At 49.6% G+C, this 24,509-nt stretch overlaps 1 protein-coding gene across 4 annotated transcripts in view; it reads left to right on the top strand.

The window, feature by feature from the left end:
* The first annotated feature begins 44 nt into the window (after positions 1-44).
* The window catches only part of Anks1a (ankyrin repeat and sterile alpha motif domain containing 1A), a 148,657-nt gene continuing 124,192 nt past the window's right edge, over positions 45-24,509 (top strand). The window contains exon 1 of one of the 4 annotated variants that reach the window (XM_032888304.1): positions 45-350. In XM_032888304.1, the coding sequence (XP_032744195.1) occupies positions 163-350 (188 nt within the window). In that variant the 5' untranslated portion in view covers positions 45-162. The remainder of the gene's footprint in view (positions 351-24,509) is intronic. The other 3 variants (XM_032888306.1, XM_032888307.1, XM_032888303.1) reach the window with 3 other exon arrangements.

Raw genomic sequence — 24,509 nt, 5'->3', positions numbered from 1 at the left:
CGCCACCAGGGGAGGGGGAGACCAAGGAGGCGGGGAGGGGGAGAGAGGGGGTGGCGTCCCCGGCCGGTTTGAGGGGTGCGTTGCCCGGAGACGGAAAGTTTAGGAGCCTGAGCTGGCTCTGCAAGGCTCGGGGTTGGGGTTCGAGGGGTGGCGGTCCTGGGGATGGGGAAGGAGCAGGAGCTGCTGGAGGCGGCCCGCACCGGGCACCTCCCGGCCGTGGAGAAGCTGCTGTCCGGGAAGCGGCTCTCCTCCGGCTTCGGCGGCGGCGGCGGCGGCGGCTCCGGCAGCGGCGGCGGCTCCGGGGGCGGCGGCCTCGGTTCTTCCAGCCACCCTCTCTCCAGTCTGCTGAGGTGAGTGCGCGCGCCGGGGCTCGCAGTCCGGACTGCGCGGGCTCCCCCGAGAGGTCGCGGCTCCTACGGCGCGCGCGGCGCAGGCCGGGGCTCTCGTGTCTGGCGTCGCGGCTGCGGAGAATGGGGGGAGTGCCCAGGTGGCAGCCCGCGCCGCATGGCACAGCTCGGCGTCACCCTCGCCCGCCGTGAGGTGCCAGCTGTCGCTTCTCACAAAAGCCACTTCAGAGCAGACCGAATTCGCGGAATCCCTCTCACATCCTGCAGGAACTCCCACGCCGCGCGCAGCCTCGCGGCTCCCCTGGAGCACATTCTCGTTTCCTTCTCTTAGGAACTTAGGAACCTTCCACCCGGGCTGTGCAGAACCCAGCTTTTGTTTGTTTTTAAAATTGTTTCTGCGTTGATCGCGCACGAGGTGTTCAGTCTGTGAGCCCCTCTTGGCGCCTGAAGCTCAGTTTGTCGTTTCCTTGTTGTCACTCTGGCTGGGTTCGTCCAAGTGGCATCTGCTCATTTCCCCCTGGGACTTAATCGCAAAGAAACCAAGGCTTGCTTAAGGGAGCTGAGGTGCGTTCAACTTTCTGAGATCTTTTAGACGCTTGAATCTCGGGCTGCAAGGCGTCGGGAGGGAATAGGGGGTCACTCTTTGTAGTTTACAAGGGGGATTGAAATGCTCTGTCAGAGTGCACAAAATGTGTTGGTTCAGCAGCGCTTTCGTAGCTGTTTTCTTTTCCTTCCTTGTTCTTTTGAGGTTTTTAAGAAGTGGAAGTTCATTTAGAAGTGGCTTCCTTAGCTTCTGTTCCCTGTAGGTTCATGCACCTTCAGTTTAAGTAAGCTTGGAGAGGTTGCAACCAGGAAACCCACGGCTTTAATAAATAGGTATTCATTCAGTCCTGAGTCTCAACCCACATATTTTCAGGAAGATTTTTAAAAGCACTATACAAGAACCCTCCCCTTCCTTTGATGGGGAAAAAGCCGATTCTGTTTGGCTGCACTCAGTCTCTTGAAGAATACTGGCTCATAGGTGGTAATCAAAGTTTTTTGAATAGATAAAAAGTACTGATTCTAGTAGAATGGTTGTGTGTGTGTGCCTATGTTTTTCTGTGTGGTGTGTGTGTGTGTGTGTGTGTGTGTGTGTGCGCGCGCATGTGCACGATGAAGGCTAGACGTTGACATCTGGCGTCTTCCTCACTTGCTCTCCCCCAAAACCTGGAGTTTGCTGATTGCGCCAAACTGGCTGGCCAGCAAGTCCCAGGGATTTCCCTGCCTCTGTCTTCCCATTACTAACATTACAGCCACGTTGGCTTTTTTTTTTTTTCTCTCTCTCTTTATTCTTCCTTTAAACATGGGTGCTAGATCAAATTCAAGGGTTCCTGTCTGCTGAACAAGCACTCTATGGACTGAGCCATCTCCTCAGGGGATGATCAGCTTCTAAATAAATTGAGATCCTCGCTGGTAGTGGTTGGCACTTCAGAGGACAGACACTGCTCTGGGATAGGTTAGAATCTCCAGGGGAGGTGCACCGAGGCTGACTTTGAAGTCAAGGTTTGGGTAGATTGCACGTAGTTGGGAATGCTCAGAGGAAGCACACCCTGTTCAGAGGCAGGGTTTGTTTGCTGTTTGTGGACTACTCGGGGACTTCCTGCTTGGGATCTTGAGTAGTCGTGCCTTTAAAGGCAAATAAGAATGGATCGGTATACTTTTGGCTCTCATGTTAGCAGCCTGTCTTGTATCAGCACACTTGTATTCTCAGTCCCTATATTAGCACCTGAAGACAGAGTCTCCCAGTTGGGGTTTCTATTGCTGGGATGAGACACCATGACTAAAAGCAAGTTGGGGAGGAAAGGGTTTATTTAATGGCTTGCACTCCCACATCATAGTCCGGTCACTCAAGTCAGGACCAGAACTCACACAGGGCAGGAACCCGGAGGCAGAGCTGATGCAGAGGCCATGGAGGGTGCTGCTGACTGGCTTGCTCTTCATGCCTTGCTCAGCCCTCTTTCTTATAGAACCCAGGACTACCAGCCCAGGGGATGGCACCACCTACAGTGGGCAGAGCCCTCCCCCATCAATCACTAATTAAGAAAATGCCCTACAGCCGGATCTTATGGGGGCATTTTCTCAGTTGGGGCTCCCTCCTTTCAGGTGACTCTAGTTTGTGTCAGTGGGTGTAAAACCAGCCAGCACACAGGCGCTCAGCAACTAAACACGGAACACTTTTTTCCTCTTTTCTTTTTTTGTTTGTTTTTAGGCAGTGCCTCCCATGTGCTGGACTTCCCACTTTTTTTTTTTTTTTTAAATTCTGCACGTACTCCTTTAGCTGAGCGGCAAGGGAAAACTGCACGGATGATGTGGTACTTGGGGATTTGCCATGGACGCCCTCTGCCTCGGGGGAGGGGGACATAGACTTTCCGCACATCTTCTGCCCTCTGATACAGGTCAGGTTCCTCTTGGTGTGCCCTCAGAGGCAGTGGGACGTTGTTGAGATCCGGTTGCCACATACATAGTTAAACAAGACTGCCAGGTCTGTTGAGCACAGTGCTTTTTCCCGTTTCTTCCATAAAGCATGAGTGGGTGTGTCCCTTCCCTAGAGTCACATCGCTGCTGGACTCCTCATTGGCTGCTCTGTCTGAAAGAAGCTACAGATGCCTATGAGTCTCCCAGTCTCTCAGTCTCCTGCCGGGAGGGAAGGCCTCTGCTTAGGCCCTTGCTACACTGGGTGTGTCATTAATTAGGGGCACCATGCATTTATTAAGGTTTATTTATTATATATATTGTTCTGCCTGCATGCATGCCTGCCTGCAGGCCAAAGATGACACCAGGTCTCATTATAGATGGTTGTGAGCCACCATGTGGTTGCTGGGAATCGAACTCAGGACCTCTGGAAGAGCAGCCTCTGAGCCACCTCTCCAACCCCAAGGTCACGCATCTACATAACCATGAGGCCCCTGTTGTAGGTTTGGAGGTGGAGGAAGGTACTCCTACTCTTTTTTCCTGCCTGGAACCGTGAGTTATCACTGGAAGCCATGGACTCCTAATTTGGTGTCGCGACTGGTGTATCCTAGCCTCATTAGTACTGAAAACTGGAATCTTGACGTTTACGGAGCTTAGAGCTGCACTGGGTATAGCTGTTGCGAACCACACGGTGTTTGTTTCCTCATGTGTTTATGACCCTTCTCCCCCAGTCATCCCACATAGGTTTTGTATGTATTCTTTCTGCATGTATGCGTGTACACATATGTGGAAACTGGTAAGACTGGGTTTACACGCAGAGGGCATTTTTAGGTGCGTTCTGGGGATTGAACTTGGGTCCTGGTGCCTACAGAGCAAGCATGTTACCAGCTGCGCCCTCTTACCAACCCCTCCGGTGTGTTCTGAAATTACAAAATACTCCCTTCTCTCCTCACAGGTCCCATCTCTCATAGAGCTATTTTGTACCTGAGTCTTAGCCTCACACACCCCATGATGATCCTCAGGCACACAGGTCTCGGGGGACACATATGTCATATACAGTAGTTCTCCGTCCCCCCTTTGCTTGCCTCTGTAGCTCTCATGTCCTTGCTCTGTTTGCTGGCTTGTCTTTTCGTCAGCCGACACAAGCAAGAGTCACCTGAGAAGAGGGAGCCTTGCTTGAGGGAAGACCTCATGATGGACGGCACAGGGCCCAGCCCACTGTGATCGATGGCACCCTGGACTTCCCTCAGCGATAAAGTATGGCCTGAGAGCTCTAAGCTGAAATAAACCCTTTCTTCCCCTAAGTCGCTGTTGGTCATGGGCTTGACAGTGTTCCCACAGCCCTCATCCACTGAGAGAGCATCTGAATCGCACTCTCAGCCAAGAAGATCTCTGCTACCAGCATTTACAGACACCGAAGTGCAAAGTCCTGCTCTCTTTGGAGACTCTGGTTTTGAAAAATCTAAGCCTACAAGATACCGTGTTCTGCTGACTCCTGTGGTTTACCGTCCCCTCTCTGCAGCATAGAGCATTAGACTAGTGCTGGAGTCAGGCTGTCCGAATTCTTCTGCCAGCACTGACTGTTGCTGGACTTGTGGAAGTTAAGTACTTTGATCCCTACTGTCTGTGAGATGAAGACACTGGTACCTGTCGCATGGATACTGCCTTGGGTAATTAATGTGGTGACCACACTGTACCACAGTTCTTAACACATCCTGTGAGCTCACTGGGAGCGGTCCTCAGTTCATCACGCAGTAGGTCCTGTGCACTTGTGTTGTACAAATTACTGTGTCCGACATGTTTTAATTTAAGGGTGTTTGTGTTTGTTTGTTTGTTTGTGTTTGTTTTTTGGACAGGGTCCAGGCTGGCTTTGAACTCATATACCCCAGGGTAACTTTGAACATCTGATTCTCTGTCTTCCAAGTCTGAATGAGTGCTGTGATTGATTATAGGTATACTCCGCTCAGACACATTTAAACGGTGTTCTCTCTTGCTTGGTGATCTCTTCTTTGAGCAGTGGCAGGTTAGAAACAGTAAGAGAGAGGACCTGCTCAAACAGACATTGAATGCTGTTCATTAACAGCCCCACCCATCATTGGCTTTGTTTAGGGCCAAGTGATTGCTAGATGCACTGTGAAATTTACCTCAGAGCTATCGGAGAGAAGGTGCCAGGTCAGAATTAGCCCTTCTCACCATATGCACAGTTCATTTAGAACGTTTGTAGGCGTTGTACATATGTATGCACGTAGGGTATGCATGTGACAAACTGACAAAATGAAATGTGCAGCTAAGTGTACCCACTTTCCCCTTAGTTGTTTGAGGCTTTGGAAATAGAGGTTTGTAGCTCTCCACACCTGAGTAGACCCAAAGCACTAGTGTACTGTCTCTTCTGAGTTTTAGTCATTAAATAAAGATTGTGTTCAGTAGATGTTTAATTTTCTATCCAAAATAATGCAGATATAATTTTTGTTATTCTACCAATAATCAGTAGATTAGCTAGTTCTCCAGAGTGTTTAGTGCTACAGAGAAGCTGCACTGCATGGATTAGACTTTATGTGGTTTGGGCGCATTTTCTGTTTCATGGATGCATATAGCTTGAAAGCTGGGGACAAGATACCTTTCACCGCTAAACTTCTTGATTTGAGTGTTTTCAGTCCCAAGCACATAGCAGACATGAAACTTTGCTGTAACAGAGCTGGCTGGGTTTAGGTTTACAATGAAGCAGTTGATTTCTTGGAAAGCAATTTCTGTCTGAGAATACAGTAAGAGTTAGATTAAAAGGCCAAAGGGCCAGGGAAAATGAAACGTGAAACTGATCAGGTAGTTGCTCAGAACTATGGGTTGAGTGGTGAGTTACGAATTGGTGTTTGCTGACGGAACAGGGAAGGGAGGTGCACGGGACTCAGCAAGAGGAACAAAGTCAAAGGTGCTGGTCAGGAAGGAGGCTCTGTCACAGTTCAGGACAATTCTGTCACCACAGAGGCTTGCTGAAGAGATCTGAGAATCTAGACAGTGCCCATAGATGTGGTTTTAAGCTCCTTTTTAACTCTGCCGTCTTGTGAAAGGAAGCAAACAAGGAGAGATGGTTCTAACCCTTTAAGGAAGAGGAAAACCCTGTAAAATGGCAGTGGGCAGTGTGGTATGGTCTTGTGTATTTGCCCGATTTAAGTTCCTGTTCTAAGTCAACACATAGGCAAACAAAGACCCCCAAATAAAAACAAAAACCAGCGTACAAGTCAGGACCCGCCCCACCTGGGACCTTTCACTGAGCTGTCTTCATTAGAAAGCCTTTTTAGGTACGAGGGTAACATTGAGTCCAGTACTGAGCCTCTTAGGCAAGGACTCTGCTACAGCCCCAGCAAACTTAAAGAACTTCTACATGAGTGCATGTGTGTCTGTACCAGTGCAGGCCTGCTTCCCGGGTGACTCTAGAAGGTTCTGCATCCCCCAGGACTGGAGTTATAGGTGGTTGTGAGCCACTGGGTGGCTGCTGGGAAACTGAACCCAGGTTTTCTGAAAGGGGAGCCAGTGCTTTTAAAATGTCTAAGCCATCTTTCAAGTCCGGAGAATTTCTTAGGATACTGTTCTTTTGCGTGATTTTTGTTGTCTAGGAGCTCTCTTCCTTAGTTTTGGAATTGCTCTTGAGGTATGGCTTTCTCTAAAGGAGAATGGTTACTTTGTTCAAAACAACAAAGAGAAAACAAAGTAGCAACCCTGGCCCTGGGTGTTACTTTAGATCTGGGATCTTGGCTTGGGAATGGAGTGCAGGGCTGGAGTTTGCCCACGCCGGTCAGGCCTAGGCTTGACTTGAGTCTTTCCTAAGAGAAAAAAAAATCTAGAAGGTTCTGTTGGGTGCTTGTGTTTTTGTTTTCTTGGAGACAGGGTTTCTCTGTGTGGCCCTGGAAATCACTCTGTAGACCAGGCTGGCCTCAAACTCACAGAGATGCGCCTTCCTCTACTTCCCAAGCGCTGAGATAAAGCCACGATGGCCTGGCTGGGAATGCCACCCTTAAGCTAAGTAGGACAGCATGTGGAGCAGAAGATTGCGCGCGTGTGTGTGTATATGTGTGTGTGTGTGTGTGTGTGTGTGTGTGTGTGTGTGTGTGTGTGTGTGTATGTGTGTGTGCGCGCACGTGGCGCAGGCACTCCCGGTTTCTCCACATTCTCCAGCTCGGTTCAGTTTTCACCAAATTAGTTGTAGAGGGTGGGAGAACTTCTGACTTGTGTCTGGCTCAGCCTCAGTCTCTTCACTGTCACAAGTCAGGGACCAGGACCAGCAAAAAAAAGTCCTGCTCTCTAGGTTGGTTTTCTCCTAGCAAAGATCCAAGTCAAGGGGAGACATGACAGGTGCAGATACAAAGTAGAAATAAAATGGATACAAAGTTTCTCTCCGGAAAACCCCTTCAGTCCGCTTTCCAAGTTTGTTTACCCCAAACAGCTGTGAATTTGGGTCTTCAGAAGGAAGTCCAGGTCATTTCTGTCCCCCGTCTTTGGGAGGAAAGTAAACACCAGGATCTGTAGGGCACAGACACCAAGGAAACCCGAAAAGTAGACAGCAGAGAGCTTGTCTTGGAAGCCACATTGCCGGCCAGGTAGGAAGGAGCAAGGGATTCTTTGTAGAGCGCATCCTGGGGAAATGTTTCCCACACTGATAGCCAGAAGATTACTAGGAGATTTCTCTGTGGCGTAGGAAATTACATTGTGTAATAAGTTGCATCCATAGTACATCCTCGGTGATTTTGGTGTGGTTAGAGTTAGTGGCGACAGCACGGGAAATTACACGGTAGGCTTCCAATTTATCCTTCCTCAGTAATTTATAGATCAAGTTCATTTAGTTTACAAGTCAAAAAGGAGTTTTTAAAATAAACCAGTTGTCTGTCTTAAAGCCAGCTGTATCTGCAGGCCCTGTCACTGCAGTCCCTGAGCCGCTCGGGTGGATGTGACCTAGGCGACTGAGCTGCCTTTAGGCTGCCACCCTGGAGCTCAGGACATCAGTCATAGCTTGTGACAAAGATAGCTTAGGAAGCGTCTCCAAGTTTATGTCCTCATAGGTAGAGTCAGCCTGGAGGGGTCTCCATCGCTCTAATGTCAGGTGAGTCAGAATAGACTGCGGCCACTAGGACCTTCCACGGGAGCCACTTGCTCCCACCTTTGATGAATTGGACCACTGAGCCTACTGAAGGACTTGTCTCTCATGTTGCCATTTTAAATTATAGTCATTGATAATGCAGGCTCCTGCCTGATTCGTTCACAGTAGATGAATCTCAGCCTACCCCGCCACCCCCAATAACATCATTCTAGGTAGTCCCGGCTGTCCTGACACTCATTCTGTAAACCAGGCTGGCCTCCAACACACAGAGATCTGCCTGCCTCTGCCTCCCCAAAGGAGAGTACAGGTCCGTGCCCGTCCTAGGAATCTCAGTTTTAAAACATTAGAGGGGCAAAGCTAAGGCAGGTCTTTGAGCCCTTGCTTACTGTTTGGAATCTCTGGCATTTTGAGGTTGTGGGGTGTGCTGGCTAGTTTTTATGTCAACTAGAGTTATCTGGCAAGAGGGGACCTCAGCTGAGAAAAGACTCCATCAGATTGGCCTGTAAGCAAGCCTGTGGTGCATTTTCTCGATTGATGACTAACGTGAGAGGACCCAGCTCACTGCAGGTAGTCATGGGTTGTCTATGAAAGCAGGCTGAGCAGACCAGTAAGAAATAGTCCCAGTGGCTTCTACTTCAGTTCCGGGCCCCAGGTTCTTACCCCAGGTTCTTATCCTGACTTCCTTGGATGATGGAATGTGACCTGTGACACAGAATCGTGAGCCGAGATAACCCTTTCCTCCCCGGGTTGTTTTTGGTCATGATGTCTATCATGGCAATAGAAACCCTAGTGAGCCCCTTTAGTGGGATTGTGATATAGCTATGTCACATGTCACCATGTACTGTGGTGGATCCTGTGCCTGTTCACATTAAATGAGACAGGGACAAAGCAGCTCCGAGGCAGGTGGCAGCCCAGATCGGGTCTGCAGCTCACTAGTTGACTACTCACTCAGGGGACAACCCCACAGTTTATATGTGTGTGTTTGGTTGCTTGGTTGGTTCGTTTGAGACAGGGTCTCACTGGAACTCACTGTGTAGACCAGGCTGGCCTCGAAATCAGAAATCCACCACTGGGATCAGTGCAGCTCTGTGTTTGGCCGAGATTTTTTGTTTGTCTGTTTGTTTTATTTTATGTATATATGTTTTAATTCTGGGATTATAAACACCTGCCTTTGTCATAGAAAAATCTCAAAACACAAGAGCGCACACATGCAATTTAAAAAAAAATTTGTGGGGGGCTGGAGAGATGGCTCAGCGGTTAAGAGCACCACCTGCTCTTCCAGAGGTCCTGAGTTCAAATCCCAGCAACCATGTGATGACTTACAACCATCTGTAATGAGATCTGATGCCTTCTTCTGGTGTATCATAAGAGAGCTACAATGTACTTACATATAATAAATAAATAAATTAAAAAAAATTGTGCACTGCATACTTGGACTTTTTCTCTGTACAAATCTTTTTTAAAAATGGAAATGACATCATTCTGTTAGTAACTTGTTTCCCTATCCCTTTCTGTGCTCTCCAGCCTTGTTTTGGGAGCTTTGGTGATATCTGTGGTATTGAGGAAGCATCATTTAACCCCTTGCCTGCCGTGGGCGTATGAGTTTCTTCTTAGCTTTCTGCTTTTAGGATAGTCGTGTGATGATGTTATTTTATTCTTTTATTCTTTTTATTTTATGTGTACGGGTGCTCTGCCTGCGTGGATGTCTGTCTGTGTACAGCGTGTACGTGGAGGCCAGAATAAGGTGTCAGATTCCCTAGAGCTGGAATTACAGGTGGTTGTGAGCCACCACGTGTGAGTCAGGAATGGAATCCGGAAGAACAGCCAGCGCCCTTAACCACCGAGCCGTTATTCTTTGAGGCAGAGTTTCTCTGTGTAACCCTGGAAATCACCGTGTAAACCAGGCGGACCTTGAACTCAGAGAGATCCACCTGCCTCTACCTCCTGAATGCAGGGATTAAAGGCGTGTGTCATGCCCCCCCCCATGTTTATATTTTTAATTGGCAAAGTCATTGTGCATATGTATGAGGAGCAGTTTGGCACTTCAGTCCATACTCTATACTGATGACATTTGTCAGTTTTGTGTCAGCCTTGCTAGCTGTTTTTAAGTCTTTAGTGGTTGTCACCCAAAGTTGTCCCTGTTGAGGTTTGTGTGCACTCACGCTTATAACATTTGCAAACCCAGTCGACGGTAGGTATAAATCGAGTGTTCAGCCATCGCCAAAATCATAAATGTGCAACCAGAATTAAGACCCCTTATCAAATAATTCTGAGGCCCCTGTTGTCTCTTGGGTCCATATACGAGGAGGAGGAGGTCCATGCCTGCTCTATGGCTGCCAAGTGCTTCTCATGCACTTTATGCAAACATACATAGAATTTTTAATTTTTTAGTGTATTTACATGTGTGTGTGTGTGTGTGTGACGGAGGAAACTCGTTATGTTGTTCTTTTGAGACTGGGTCTCCTTGTGTAGCTCTGCTTGTCCTAGAATTCACTATGTATACAAAGCTGGACTCGAACTCACAGAGATCCTGCCTCTGCCTCCTGAGTGCCAGGATTTAGTTGTGTGTCACCGTGCCCAACTCTAAGGACAACTTGTAAGAGTAGGTCTCTCCTTCTGTCACACATGACCCAGAAATAGAACCCAGGTCATCAGGCTTGACCTGACAGCAAGCGACGCTACCCACTAAGACCTATCTGACAGGCCAGCTGTGACAAGGGATGGGAATGTAGCTCTGGGACAGAGTGCTGGCTTAGCATGTCTGAGGCTGTGGGTTCAAGTCCTGGTCCTAATTCCCCCCCAACCTCAAATCAAAACTCCTTAAAATGCAAGCTGTTTCTCTCATTTGTGAGAAGGTGGGCAGAGTGGAAGTGCTGAGGTGTGAGATAACCAGAGAACAGCCCAGTTTACCGGGAGATGACACTAGCTGAATACGGATGCCTCTCCAGGCGCTGCCCAAGTGCATCCCTGCCTTGTCTGTCTGTCTGTCCATCCGTCCATCAGCATGGGGCAGCCATTAATTGTTTCCCTTTCCCTGAGGAGGCAGTCATTGTGATTTTCTCTCCTGCTTCCTTTAACTGTCCTATTTCTCCTTTTTTTTTTTTTTTCTTTTTTTTTCCGGGGCTGGGGACCGAACCCAGGATCTTGCACTTCCTAGGTAAGCGCTCTACCACTGAGCCAAATCCCCAACCCCAACTGTCCTATTTCTTAAGTCGCTTTTTCTGTAAATTAAAGTGGAGACCTACGGTAGGCACGCTTACAGAACTGATGAGCTCGGGCCACTTACCTGAGTAGGTGGAAAACTCTTAGCCAATCGAGCGTCTCTTTGCATCTTTGCTTTGCTTTTGTTGAGCGATGGTCTCATGGCCTGGCCTGGAGCTTACTGTGCAGCTGATAAGGACTTTGACCTGTTCCTCCAGCCTCCGCTGAATGCTGGGATACCGCTGTGCACCAGCCCTCACAGCCTTAACTCTCTGCTTGGCCTGGAGAGGAGCCCAGGCCTGGCTTTGTCCCCAACCATCACCATCAATGTCCCTGCGTCCAGCACAATGAAAGCTGTATGTGCCGATTCTTGTTCTCACTGGGCTGGTGGCCTCTGGGTGGCCTTCTTTTCTGATAAGCCTTCCTGCAAAGCCCATCCTGTAGTGTGTGTGGTTGTCAACGCTCCTGAGCACTTGGGTAGCTGTGTCAACAGGTGGGTGTGAACATGTGTGTGTGGTCACCTGTGCACGCTGTGTACTTCTGCGTCCCTGTGTTCTGTTCACCTTTAGAGCCCAGCGGTTGTGCCCACTCTACAGATGAAAAGAAAAGGTTAAGAGGGAGTTAGAGTTCCTACACAGGGCCACACGGGAGAGGGCGGAGCCAAGAGTCCTGCAACTTCCAAACCCTGGATCCCAGCACCTGTTGGACCACTTGGAGAACTCATTAATGCTTTAATTTCCTACAACAGTTGCTTTTGCAAACCTTGCTCTGTACTGTGTATTTCATCAACAGCAATTCACTTTATCTTTGTAACGGCTCTTTGGGTGAGGGCGTGTACTGTATACTGCAGGGAGCAAGCTGATGGGAAGTGTGGGGCTTGGTTCTGAACCCAGGTCAACCGGCTCCAGCATTCTTGCTTAGTTCCTAAGCAGCTGGAGTTCTTTCTTCTTCCCAAGACTAGAACTCAGAATCCCCTGGAGCCCTTTGATTACGGAAAATCAGGTCAGCTCATTTCTAATCATTGGCTGTTTCCTGGAATATAGGAAAGTTGGGTGAAGGGCTGTCTGCAAGCACACACCGGCTAACGTTGTTTCGGAGCACGTGATAAATGGAGCTCATGAAGAGGGAGAAGTCTCTCAAGGGTTCTACCTTCCTCAAGGCGGGTTCATGGAATCCTGGACCTTACCTGTGAGGAAAGATGGACTCTCTCATGAAAGTGGCGAAGACTTTTGGATGAATGAACAGCTGTGGCTAGAGTGAGTGCGAGGCTGTGAATCTGAACAGCTGACGAGAAACTGGAGGTCTGTGTGCAGATGTGTGACCATGCATGTGCCTGCATGTGCACACACTCCTATCCATGCACTTCTGTATGCTTGTGTGTGCTTCTGCAGCCGTGCACTGCTGTGTGCTTGTGTGCAGCTCTTGCCTTTGGCTCTCCTTTTTCAAATCTTGCCTGCCCTCCTTAATGTTTTACAACTAGATCTTGCTTTCTCACATAATAATTAGTTGGTCCAGAAAATGATTTTCCGAGACTCTGACCTGCCTGGGTCAAATGACTGTGGCTAACAGATGAAGCCTGGATTGGTAAGATGGGAAATGTTGTTCCCCATAATCCCTTGGGTTTTAATCATTAATTCTTCAATGAGAGCATCGGTGCCATCTTGCTGATGAATTTCAAAGAGGCCAAGAGACATGCCTAGGGTTGCAGCCCTTCTCCCCACACAGTCTTTAGGGTATGCCATGTGCGGTGCTCATGGCTCCTGAAACAGACTGCTTCAGCAGCTATGAAGCAGCCCCTGGGCCCTGTGTGGCGAGCAGTCCTGGGACGCACTATTACTTTACCTAGCAATAAGAGCAGCTCAGATGTGGAAATTGGCAGAGTGTCTGGATTTGTCACTTGTAATCTGTTGCTTTCTCCATAATTGTCCATGGAAGCCCCAGCTGGAGACTCATTTCCCGGCTAGTCACTCTTCAGCTGTTCATTCTGCCATCGTTATCAGACACAGTGCAGATTTTCAAAGGGTTTTTAAGTAAACAGCTCAGTATTTATGGCTCTGCTTTCTGGTTAGCAGTTTTCTCTTTTTGAAAGAGTGTGTAAGGACGACCGGGGTTTGTTCTCTGATGGGCTCTTACCGTTCAGTCTATGCTGACCCTCCCACACCCTACTGTCAGCCTCCCTAAAGCTGGGGTTACAGGTGTGCATTGTGTCCAGCTAAGAAAATCGTGTGTGTGTGTGTGTGTGTGTGTGTGTGTGTGTCTGTGTCTGTGTGTGTCTGTGTATGTCTGTGTGTGGGTAAAATTTTATGTTGACTAAATTGATAAGAATGAACTATGTATGTACTCAACGACTTCAACGACTTCTTACCGTTCCAAGCTCTTAGACTCATTGTTGCTTTTACTTCCCATCATTTCAGTTACCTCTCTCTAATGTACATTTGTCTCCTGGTTTGGGTGTGCGTGCATGCGTCTGTCCGTCCATCTGTCTGTCTGTCTCTTTCTCACACACACACAGACAGACAGACACACACACACACACACACTATTTAGTTTATCCTGACCACGAACTGGCTGTTGTAGTATAGTAGGCTGGTCTTGAACTTGTAATCATTCTGCCTCGGCCTCCCAAGGGCCAGAAGTATGGTTAAGTACACCCTGATGACGTCGGTTTTGTAGTTCAGTAACAGAGAGAACATCTGTGGTCCAAATCCTTAGCTGCGTCTCATCCCACTGTCAGACACTTACGAAGACCCGAGTTTTTGAGCTGTGTTTCACAGTCGTTGAGACACATCTGTGATTTTCCAGAGGGACACATGTGGATTCTGAGTGTGTCATGAGACTAAGAGCAGTTGAGGAAGCAAACCCCAGGATGTTTCTGTGGGAGGATCATACAACTGATTTTTTTTAAAAAACATTATTATTGTGTGTGTGGCACATGTATGTGCATGCCACAGTGCCTGTGTGGCGGGCAGATGACAGCTTCCTGAAGTCCATCTTTTCCTTCAACCTTTATGTGAGTTATGGGGATCAAACTCAGACCCAGTCTTGTGCGTCAAGCATCCTTACCTCCAGACCAGTGGCTTTCACCTTGGACCCTTTAATACAGTTTCTCAGGTTCCGACCCCACCCATGCCTTGTTCCTGTGTCACAACTGTAACTGTGCTGCTGTTATGAATTGTAATGGAGATATCTGATATGTCCCCATGAAGGGGTTGTTCAGGTTGAGAACTGCTGTGAACAGACACCGTGACCAAGGCAACTCTTATAGGGACAACATTTAATTGGGGCTGACTTACAGGTTCAGAGGTTCAGTCCATCCTCATCAAGGTGGGAGCATGGCAGCATCCAGGCAGGCATGGTACAGGAGGAACTGGGAGTTCTACATCTTCATCTGAAGGCTGCTAGGAGGAGAGTGGCTTCCAGGCAACTAGGATGAGGGTCTTAAAGCCCACGCCCACAGGGCCACACCTCCTAATACTGCCACTCCCTGGGCTGAGCATACACAAACCATCAAAGGCCCCAAACAGACTTCTTTAGTTTTTATAGCTTTATTCTAGAAATATTTTAAATTATATGTGGGAGAGAGAGAGAGAGAGAGAGAGAGAGAGAGAGAGAGAGAGAGAGAGAGAGCGAGAGCGAGCGCACGCGCGCACTCAAGCATTGGGTATGTGCATGTGAGTGAAGGTGCCCTAGGAGACCAGAGGCATCTGATCCCCTGGCATTGTGAGCTGCCTGATGTGGGTGGGAACTGAACTTGGTTCTCTGGAAAAGCAGCATGCAGCTGAGCTCTCTCCACAGCCCCCAGTAATATTTCTCAGAACACCTGTTTCATTTTACTGTTGGTGCTGTCCATTGGCTTGTGACCTTTGTCACTGATTCTCAGAACTAAGGGGAGGACTCTTCATGCTAATTTAAAACGCTTTATGAGTGTACAAGAGCCTGTCTGTGGCTCTAACACCTAGGAGGAGGGTTGCTGAAAGTCTGGAGCCAGCCTAAGCTATAGAGTAAGACCTGCCTCAAAAACATGCAAAAAGAGCACTGGCTGCCCTTCCAGAGGACCCAGGTTCGATTCCCAGTATCCCCGTGGCCGCTCACAACCATCTGTAACTTCAGTTCCAGGAGAGCTGACACCTTCTTTTGATCTCTGAGGACCAGGCACACACATGGTACACAGACAAACATGCAGGCAAAATAAAGTAAATAATATAAAACGTATAAAAATAAGTAATCTAAACAATTAACAAAACAAAATACACCACAAGGTTGTACTGGCTGCTTTTGTGTCAACTTGACACAAGCTGGAGTCATCAGAGGGGAAGGAGCCTCAGCTGAGGAAATGCAGCTGTGAGACCCAGCTGTAAGGCATTTTCTCAACCAGTGGTCAGAGTGGAAGGACCCAGTCCATTGTGGGTGGTGCCATCCCTGGGCTGGTGTCCTGGGTTCTATAAGAGAGCAAGCTGAGCAAGCCAGTAAGCAGCACCCCTTCATGGCCCCTGCATCAGCTCCTGCCTCCAGGTTCTTGCAGTGTTTGACTTTCTGTCCTGATTTCTCAGTGATGGGGCATTACCTGGGAATGTAAGCTGAAATAAACCCTTTTCTCCCCAAGCTGCGTTTTGGTCATGTGATGTTTCATTGCAGCAATAAAACCACTAACTAAAACAAGTTGATGCCAGGAGTAGGGTTCGAACTCATGCAGAATCAAATGGAGTTTGGATCTTGCCCTTACCACCTGCTAGTTGAAGATACAGTCAACTTTCTTGATTTTTTTTTTTTGTCTTATCTCCACTGTCTATAATATGATGGCACGTGTCATAATTCAAGGTCGCAGGAATTCAGAGTCATCCTTTGTTACACTGTGAATTCAAGGCCAGCCTGGGCTGCATGAGACCCTTCTTTAAAGTCACCAAGGAAAGAAGAGGAGAGGAGGGGAGAGGAAAGGGAAGGAAAGAGGAAGGGGAAGGAAAGGAAGAGCTCTCCTAAGAGGTCGTATGACGCTTCAGTGATGAAATCTTTGTCAGTGCTTAAAAGAGGCTAGAACACAGCAGGCCAGTTGGAGATCGTTAATATTTACAGAGGAAGTCCAGCCTCCTCCTGGGCACTCAGCCATGGAACTGCGGGTCTGACTTGTCAGAACTGAGGGGTGTGGGGGAGGCGGTGGCAGTCAGTCGAGGGTAGTCTGGAAGCCCTTTCTCCACCATGCAGTGTTCTCTCCTGAAGTCAAGTTTGGATCCTGCCTTTGTAGCATCCAGACAACTGAGAAGATTGCGTGGAGGAGGGAGGGGACTTGCTCAGGGTTAAAATGGAGAGGCTGGAATGGGACAGACAGACCTGTTTGCCCGGCCAGCATCGTGGTGCTCTTGCATGGCGAGTGGAGGGGAAGCTTCTGGTCGGCTAGTACAAGACTGTCCAGGGTTGAATGCTGGCCTCGGAGTATATTCTTAGGGAGCTAGTTGATGGATTAAAAGGGTCCAGAAACTCATTTAGTCTCTGCAGGACTGGAGAGCCCTTTGGTCCCCTGTTGTTGGGAAAGGTGCACTGGAGTCAAGTGATTGCCGGCCTCGTAACGTTCTGAAGTAAGCTTTATGTGCTGTTCTGAGACGCTCTTCAGTGCGTGGAGCAGTGAGGAATGCGCTGTGTGCACTGTTCTACGCTCTGTCACCCTGGGTGTCCCTACCGACCTGTTACAGAAACACCAGGCTCAGGCCGAGTCACTGCCTGCGGTGTGGGCTTGATGTCCACACAGGCCAGAGGAGGACATCGGATCCCCTAGAAGTAGAGTTCTAGATGTTTGCGAACCCTGCTGTGAGCATAGGGAAAACATGGGTCCTCTGGAACAAGAGCTAGTACCTTAACACAGAGCTGTCTTTCCAGCTCCCCAAGCCTTATGGCTGGGGTACAGCTCAGGGGCAGAGTACTCAGCTAATGTGTGAGACCCTGGGTTTGATGCCCAGTGCTGCAAAAGGAAAAGAAGGGAGAGTGCAGTTGAGTACCTGAGTGCTACGGGTATAGACCCGTATGTTCTTACCTGTCAGTGCATCTGTGTAGAGTATACTCCAACACCCCGGCCCAGCGGGCCCCTCCCCGAGGCAGCTACTGCCCTGCCTTCTGGCACTGGGACATCTCATGTCCGTTACTCACTGTGCACTTAGGCTTGTGCAGTGCAGTGGGACAGGAGAGGGGAAGGTCTGCATGTGCCAACACGTCTGCAATGCCTGTAGTTCCTCTCAGAGCACCCGTCCTGGGTTCACGGAACTGTAGAAGCTCATCCCCCCCTATGCCTCCTTCATTGCACCCCACTCTGTGTCCTGAGCAGCCAAACTTAAAGCTGGCTTAGGGCCTTCTTTAGTCACATGGGCCTGATAACAGCCGTTAGCCCACCATTTCTAGGGCATTTAAGTGATCCAAACTCACCCTACTTTCTGGAGAAGTTGGGAGAATTATGCTGACACGGAGCCAAAGGACAATTGGCAGCTTCTTCATTTAATGAGTGTTTTGCCAGTGCCAGATCACCTTGCTGGCTAGAGGGGCTACAGAGAGAAAAGGCGTCTCCATCCAGCGCTTGTCCATCTGCTGGGGAGAGAGAGCAAGTAAGCAATAATCCTGTGGTCAGGGCTGTGGGGCAGGAGGATGCTGAGGGGTTTCCAGAAGCCAAAGATGAGCCTCTCTCTGGGAACAGGGAAGGCCTGGGACCGGCAAAGACCAAGGAGCTGTGCAGGCAGAGAAGGAAAAGCCAGAGCTCCCCCAGGCTGCAGAAGAGCCGAGCACACTGAGGAAACTGAGAGCAAGGCCTGAGCTAAGGGGTAGTTGCTGGGCGGGAGGCATGGCCGAGGTATTTCGAGGACACGGGAAGGTCCTGGTGATGATGGGCTTCTGCCTTAGGGAGAACGATTCATGTTTTGAATAGAGTGAATTTATGGAGAAGGGCTGCAGACCGATAAACTCCCCCTGGAGGTATGAAGAGGTCAAGCCATTGCACTGTTCAAAGGTGGAATGAACGGACGTCATGATGGATGGTTGGCCCTGAGTTCATCTCTCCCACAACGGCCTGGGCTGTGAAAACCTGTGCTGTGCAGAGTGGTCTTCTGTGGGTCATACCTGAGCCCAGTGCCTCTCCTCTGGAGGGCGCAGTTCTTGCTACAAACGCTTCTGAAGTTCACGGGAGTTCGTAGGTTAGGTGTGCTGTTTGCTGTGTAGACCAGGCTGCCCTCCAGCTCACAGACATCCACCTGCCTCTCCCTCCCGACGGCAGAGCCTAAAGGCACACGCACCACTTTAACAAAACAGACAGAGACTCAGCCGTGTAGCGCGTGCTGGTTATTATTCATTATGGCCAGAGCTGCATCTCCCAGGGACCATTCCACAGAGCAGCCAGCCCTATGAGCCCCTGGGCCAAGCGGGAGTCAGAAGAGGCCAGCCTTCCTCCGCCATCAGACTTGACATAGTTATTCGTTCACTGATATGTGCAAAAGCTCAGTCAGTGCTTCCTGTGAAACGGCTTAGCGTGTGGATGCTGAGCTTAGCGTGTGGATGCTGAGGGCTTCACGAGGCTTACAGCTCACTCTATCTCATCTTTGGTCCGAGCTCTGCTGAAACAGCTCTCTCCTCACACACAGAATAACAACAGGGTGGGCAGTGGGAATGAGGTCCCTACACCTAACCTGAGGGGCTGCCACCCTGGTGCTAAGCTGTCTCTCATTAGGACCATGCAGGTGGCATCGAGGACATCCGGAAGGCAAAACTAGAGGCTGGGGCAGTGGCTCAGTAAAGAGTGCTTATTACGGGGTTGGGGATTTAGCTCAGTGGTAGAGCGCTTGCCTAGCAAGCAAAGGCCCTGGGTTGGTCCCCAGCTCCGAAAAAAAAAAAAGGAAGAAAAAAAAAAAGAGCACTTACTGCTCTAGGAGGACCTGGGTTCAGTTCCCAGCATCCATGTCCCTTGGCTCACAACCCCCTGGAACTCCAGCTGCGGGGACCTGATGCCTGTGGCCTCTGTGGGGTGCCATCTCATACCTACTGACACACATGCAATTAAAAAAGAAGCCAGGTGTGGTGGTGCACACCTTTAATCCCAGCACTCAGCACTCAGGAGGCAGAGGCAGGCAGGTCTCTGAGTTAGAGGCCAGCCTGGTCTACCCAGGGAGTTCCAGGACAGCCAGGGCCACACAGAAAAACCAAAAAAGCAAAAACTGAAACAGACCAAAAGGCAAAACCTAATCTGAACTTTAAAAGAAAGAAAAGAGGCAAAATAAGCTTCTAGGGCTCTGTGGTTAGTGATCCTGAGAGCCCTAACCTGGAGAGGCCAGTGAGACAGACCGCGTCCTTCACCGGAAAGGGCATCTGCTCTCTCCAGTCAGCCACATTCAGACACCCCACTCCAGCCTCACCTTTCCTGTGACCACGAGTCCCTGATGGCTTGGAATGCAGGACAGTGGTGTGCAGGGCTGAGAATCCCCAGTCAAGTCAGTAGACCAGTGGCAGCTTAGGCCTTGAGGTACAGGACACATCTTGCCTTTGGCCTCCGTATTGTGTGCCTCATGAGGAGTACCTGGCTCTCTGGGATGTGGGCCGTGCACCCAGATGCGAGCACCTCTGCAGGAGCAGGGGTCCTCATCTACTCAGGGTGTTCCTTGAGCTGTCCTTTGCAAGGGAACAGACATGCTACTAAGTAGCAGTCTTAGAGCTGATCGTGTTCCATCTGAGCGAGTGCCATGTTGTGATAAAACTGTCACTCGCAAACCAGCACCTTCAGTGCCAAGCATGCCGGGATCTGTGGTAATCGGGATGGCTCTCCTGAGGAGCCCCTGGTGTAGCCAGATCACATTTTCACGGTCATTGTACACACGCTGCTTCTCCCACATCACTCACTAGTCTCAGTATCTTTCTGCTCTGGATGTAGACCTGTCCTCCCTCTGAGGATAACACCTCAAGGCTTTTCTCCCCAGCAGGCCCTGGAGGGAACAGGTGGGCCTCAGCCCCATTCTCCCAACAGCTCTGTGGCTTGTGTAGGAGAACCTAAAGTCCTCAGGAAACACGTAGACCCTGTGACCAAGTAGCCCTTCCAGGGTAGGACAGCATGCCGGTTGGGAGAGAAAGACCCTGGTATTTTTTTCAAGAGTATTTTGCCTGCGTGTGTATATGGGTATGTACGTGCATCTTATGTGTTCGGTGTCCTCAGAGTTCAGTGGTGGCGAATAGGATCTCCAGAACAGGAGTTACCGCCTCCAGTGAGCCCTCAGTTGAGCGCTGAGATACAGTCTGGCAGCGTGGACTCTGAATTGCTGAACCATCTCTGCAGCCCAGGACAGACCTCCCATCTCTGAGAAGGAGTTGACAGTGTGTGTGTGTATGAAAGGAGGGTGGAAATAGCGCATCAGCTAGAAAGGACTGGACAGACGTCCGCTTAGAGAACTGTGTGGCTCTGCTGCAGAGCTGGCCAAGGGGGCTGTTAGGGAGTGCTGTGGCACTGTGCTCAGGGGACCATCGGAAAGAACATGACATGTTTGGGACCGAGAAATAAAAATAATTTTGAGTAGCATTTTTGTTTGCGTGTATGTGCGTGTACCCATGTACATGTGAAAGCCCTCCGTTTACATTAAATGCCTTCCTCGATCCTTCTCAACTCTTGAGACAGGGTCTCTCAGTAAACCTGGAGCTCATGGGTCTGCCTAGCCTGCTTGACCAACAATCCCCAAGGATCCACTCTGCCCCTGCCTCCCCAGTGCTGAGATTACAGGTGCCTGGCACCAGGCTCAGTTGTTTTCCTGTGGGTGCTGGGGGCCAGCTCAGGTCCTCATGCCCACATGGCAAGTGCCGTACTGACTGAGCCACCTCCCCAGACTCCTACTTCTACACCCCAGGCTGGCCTTGAACTTGTGTATCTGAGGATGACTTTGAACTTCTGGTCCTCCTACTCTGACCTCCTACTTACTTGGAGCACCACCACATCCTGTTTTGTGTAGGAGTGGGGACTGAACTGAGTGTTTTGTCCATGCGAGGCAAATATTCTACTAACTGAGCTACGTCCCCAGTCCCTGCTTGGTAATAGAGACATAGCTTCTTCTGTAACCCAGGCTGGCCTCGAACTCGCATTACAGGCTGGTATCACCGTGTTTGGCTTGAGTAACTGTTTGGCCTACCTTTGTGTATCTGTGGCATGTAGCAGTGGGCCATTGTGTTTGGTGGAGAGATACAGAAATGTTTTTTTGTGGGCCTGTTGTCTGAAGGTGTAAGGTCCCTTTTTATTGAGGTTCACAGGGCCCATCACGTGATCCTCTCCTGAACTTTATGAAGTCTGCCGGCTTCTGCGAGGGAACTTTATCCTTTCTTCAAATGTTTTAAATGTTTTTCTGTTTATGTCGGGACCTGTCCTGGGAGCCAGACAAGGAACAGTCACCATCAAACACTTGGACCTAAGTGACACTTTTCTCGGTGTGGTGGTGGCAGCCAAGGCAATCCTTTCATCCCAGCACTCAGGAAGCAGACAGAGACAGGCAGATCTCTTGAGTTCGAAGTCAGCCTGATCTACAGAGCAAGTTGTCGGACAGCCAAGGCTACTCAGAGGAATCCTGTGTCGAAAAGCCAAACAGGAATAAAAAGATCCTCAGGACCAGGGAGATGGCTCAGCAGTTAAGCACATTTGGGAGCTCTTGTTCCTGCAGAGGACCTGGATTTGACTCCCAGCACTCACATGGTGGCTCACAACCAACTGGTAACTCCAGTTCCAGGGGATCTAGAGCCCTCTCTGACCCCCACAGGCACCAGGCACACATATGGTATCGTGTGCATGTGAACAAGTAGGCAAAATACTCTTACAAGTAAAATAAATCTAAGCAAAACAAAAACACCACGTCACAGACAGTGTTGGCTAAAGGCTCACACACTGTCTGACCAAATGTTCATCATGAAGTGACTTGAGGAGCCTGGAATGATTTAGGGCTCACCGTTTGCTGAGATGCTGGGCACGCACTCTGCTGTTGACCTGTATAGCAAATATTTTAAGTTTGAGGAGCTCTGGCTCTCCTGGAACTTAAACTCTGTAGACCAGCCTGACCTCAAACTCAGAGATCTGCCTGCCTCTGCCTCCCAGGCCCTGGGATTAAAGGTTGCCAGTCCTGCCTGGTCAGGATTTTGTGTTTTAACAATTCTGGCCAGTGCCGAGTAGGCGGGACTGGGAGAAACGGAGCAGTGCAATGCCCATTTCCTCAGGCTCCCACTAACTTCAGATTTGTCAGTGAACGGTGTCTCCCTGTCACGGCTTTAGGAAGAGAACTTTAGGAAGAGGCCCCCAGGTGAAGAGACCTTAGCGCTTGCTGTACTGTGGCCACTGGACAAAGACCCATCCCCTGGGTCCAGGCCCCCCACAGAGTCAGTTTAAGTTTGTTTTCTCCTAGCGGTTTTAGTGCGGGCTTCTGGGAGCAGCAGTGAGCGGCAGAGCTGTCTGTGGGTAGAGAACACGACTTAGAAATACTGCCTAAAAAGGCTGTTAGTTGCACGACCTCTGGCAAATCACTTACTGTGCTTGATTTTTTAACATATGGTTTATGTGTTATTATGTGTGAATGAGTTGGGGGGGTGTAAGTGTGGAAGTCAGAGGGAAACTTAGTGAGGTTGGTCCTTTCCTTCCACTTTTTTGCGTTTCAGGAGATCGCTCTCCGGTTGTCAGGCTTGCTCAACAAGCAGCTTCGCCTCACGAGCCATCCCGTCAGAACCTTTATTCTGGTATTTCAGCTCTGAAATGGGTTTTTTTGTAATTATCTTGTAGGTAGAGTCCTTGCGTTTGAAGTAGGAAGTGTTAACTCTTCACACGAGTCTGGGATCCTTTGAACTCTGTCTCCCTCTAGGGCAGTAGTTATCAACCTGTGGGTCATGACCCCTTTGGGAGTCACATCTCACATCCTGCATCGCAGACATTTGCATTACGCTTCCTAACAGTAGGGAAACTAAGTTATGAACTAGCAGTGAAAATGATAGTGCGCTTGGGAGATCCCCGCACACCGTGAAGAACTGTACTAAAGGTCGCAGCAGCAGTAGGGAGGTTGAGGACCACTGCTCTAGGGCATCAACACATGGGCTTGCTCTCTGTGTCCCTGCCCCTGAAGCACCACACACTCAGGATGTCCTCAGGCCTGCCTTGCACTGTGTATGCACGTGTGTGTACATCTTAACTACAGCACAGGTCTGGATTTGGTAACGGATCAGCGTTTCCAGCTAGTACAATGGTGTTGCTTTTCTTTTGTTTTAAGGCAGGGTGAGGCTGAGTAGCCTGGGCAGATCCTCTCCCTGCTGTCTCCCTCCCGAGCTCAGGGGTTACAGGGCTGTGCGCCTCAAATTCACAAGATTTCCCGAGGGTTTTCCCCCCTTTGTTTAGATTGATGGGTGAGGCCATAGGAAGGACGGGAGAGTGGGGAGGTGACTCATGTGCTGAAGTGCTTGCTGGGAAAGTATGGGGACCCGAGCTCAGATCCTCAGCACCCCTGTTGAAGATGGGCGTGGCGACTTTCCGTCTGTAATCTCAGCGTTGGGGAGGCAGAGGCAGAGAGGATCTGTAGATCTGATAGGCCAGCTAGTCCAGCCTGATCGGTGGCTTAAGCTAGTGATCGTTTCTCAAAAGCAATGGACGATGAGTTTAGGAAGGCATCCAGCATTGATCTTTGCCCCCACTGCGCACGCACAGGGAAATACGATGAAGGAAAAGGGGACTTGTTGTCCTGAAGTGGGCCAGCCACTCCTTGGGCTCTGGACTCTACCCCCTCTCTGTTTTGCCCAGGGTCCACCCAAAGGCTGAGCCAGTCATCCCTTTCCTGGCCTCTAAAAGTATTTGGTTCTGCATCCGGGAGCCTAGGAAAGCCTATGAGGAAGGAGTCTAGGGGAAAGGCTCTGTCGTGTGACGGAGCTAGGCACGGAGTGCTGGGGTCGGGGGAAACAGCAGGTGGTTTGTTCGTTCGTTTGTTTAATTTCTTTTTGTCTGCTTTGTTTTGTAGTTTTGAGACAGGGTTTCTCTTTGGATAGCCCTGACTGTCCTAGAACTCTCTCTGTCTCATCTACAGAATGAGACGGGCCTTGAACTCACAGAGTTCTGCCAACCTCTGCCTCCTGGCTGCCGTGAGTGTGCACAAGAGTGTGCCACCACGGCCGGCTTCACAGCATGTTTACAATAAAGAAAACCTCAATGTATGTATTGTATATAGTACATTCATACCAAGGCATGCATGTAGAGGTCAGAGGAGAATGTTCAGAAGTCATTTCTTCCACCATGTGGAACCCAAGGACTAAACTCACTTCACACACTTTGACCTGCTGAGCCTCTCCCCAGCCTACCACAGCCTGCTTTTAGTTTAGCTCTGTTCTGTTTGATTTTTTCAAGAGAGGGTTTCTCTGGAACTCGCTTTGTAGACCAAGCTGTCTTCGAACTCCTAAAGATGCAGAGC

Source organism: Rattus rattus, chromosome 18, assembly GCF_011064425.1.
Source record: "Rattus rattus isolate New Zealand chromosome 18, Rrattus_CSIRO_v1, whole genome shotgun sequence".
Lineage (NCBI taxonomy): Eukaryota > Metazoa > Chordata > Mammalia > Rodentia > Muridae > Rattus > Rattus rattus.
The sequence above is the reverse complement of the archived record's forward strand: the minus strand, read 5'-3'. Positions and strand labels throughout refer to the sequence as shown.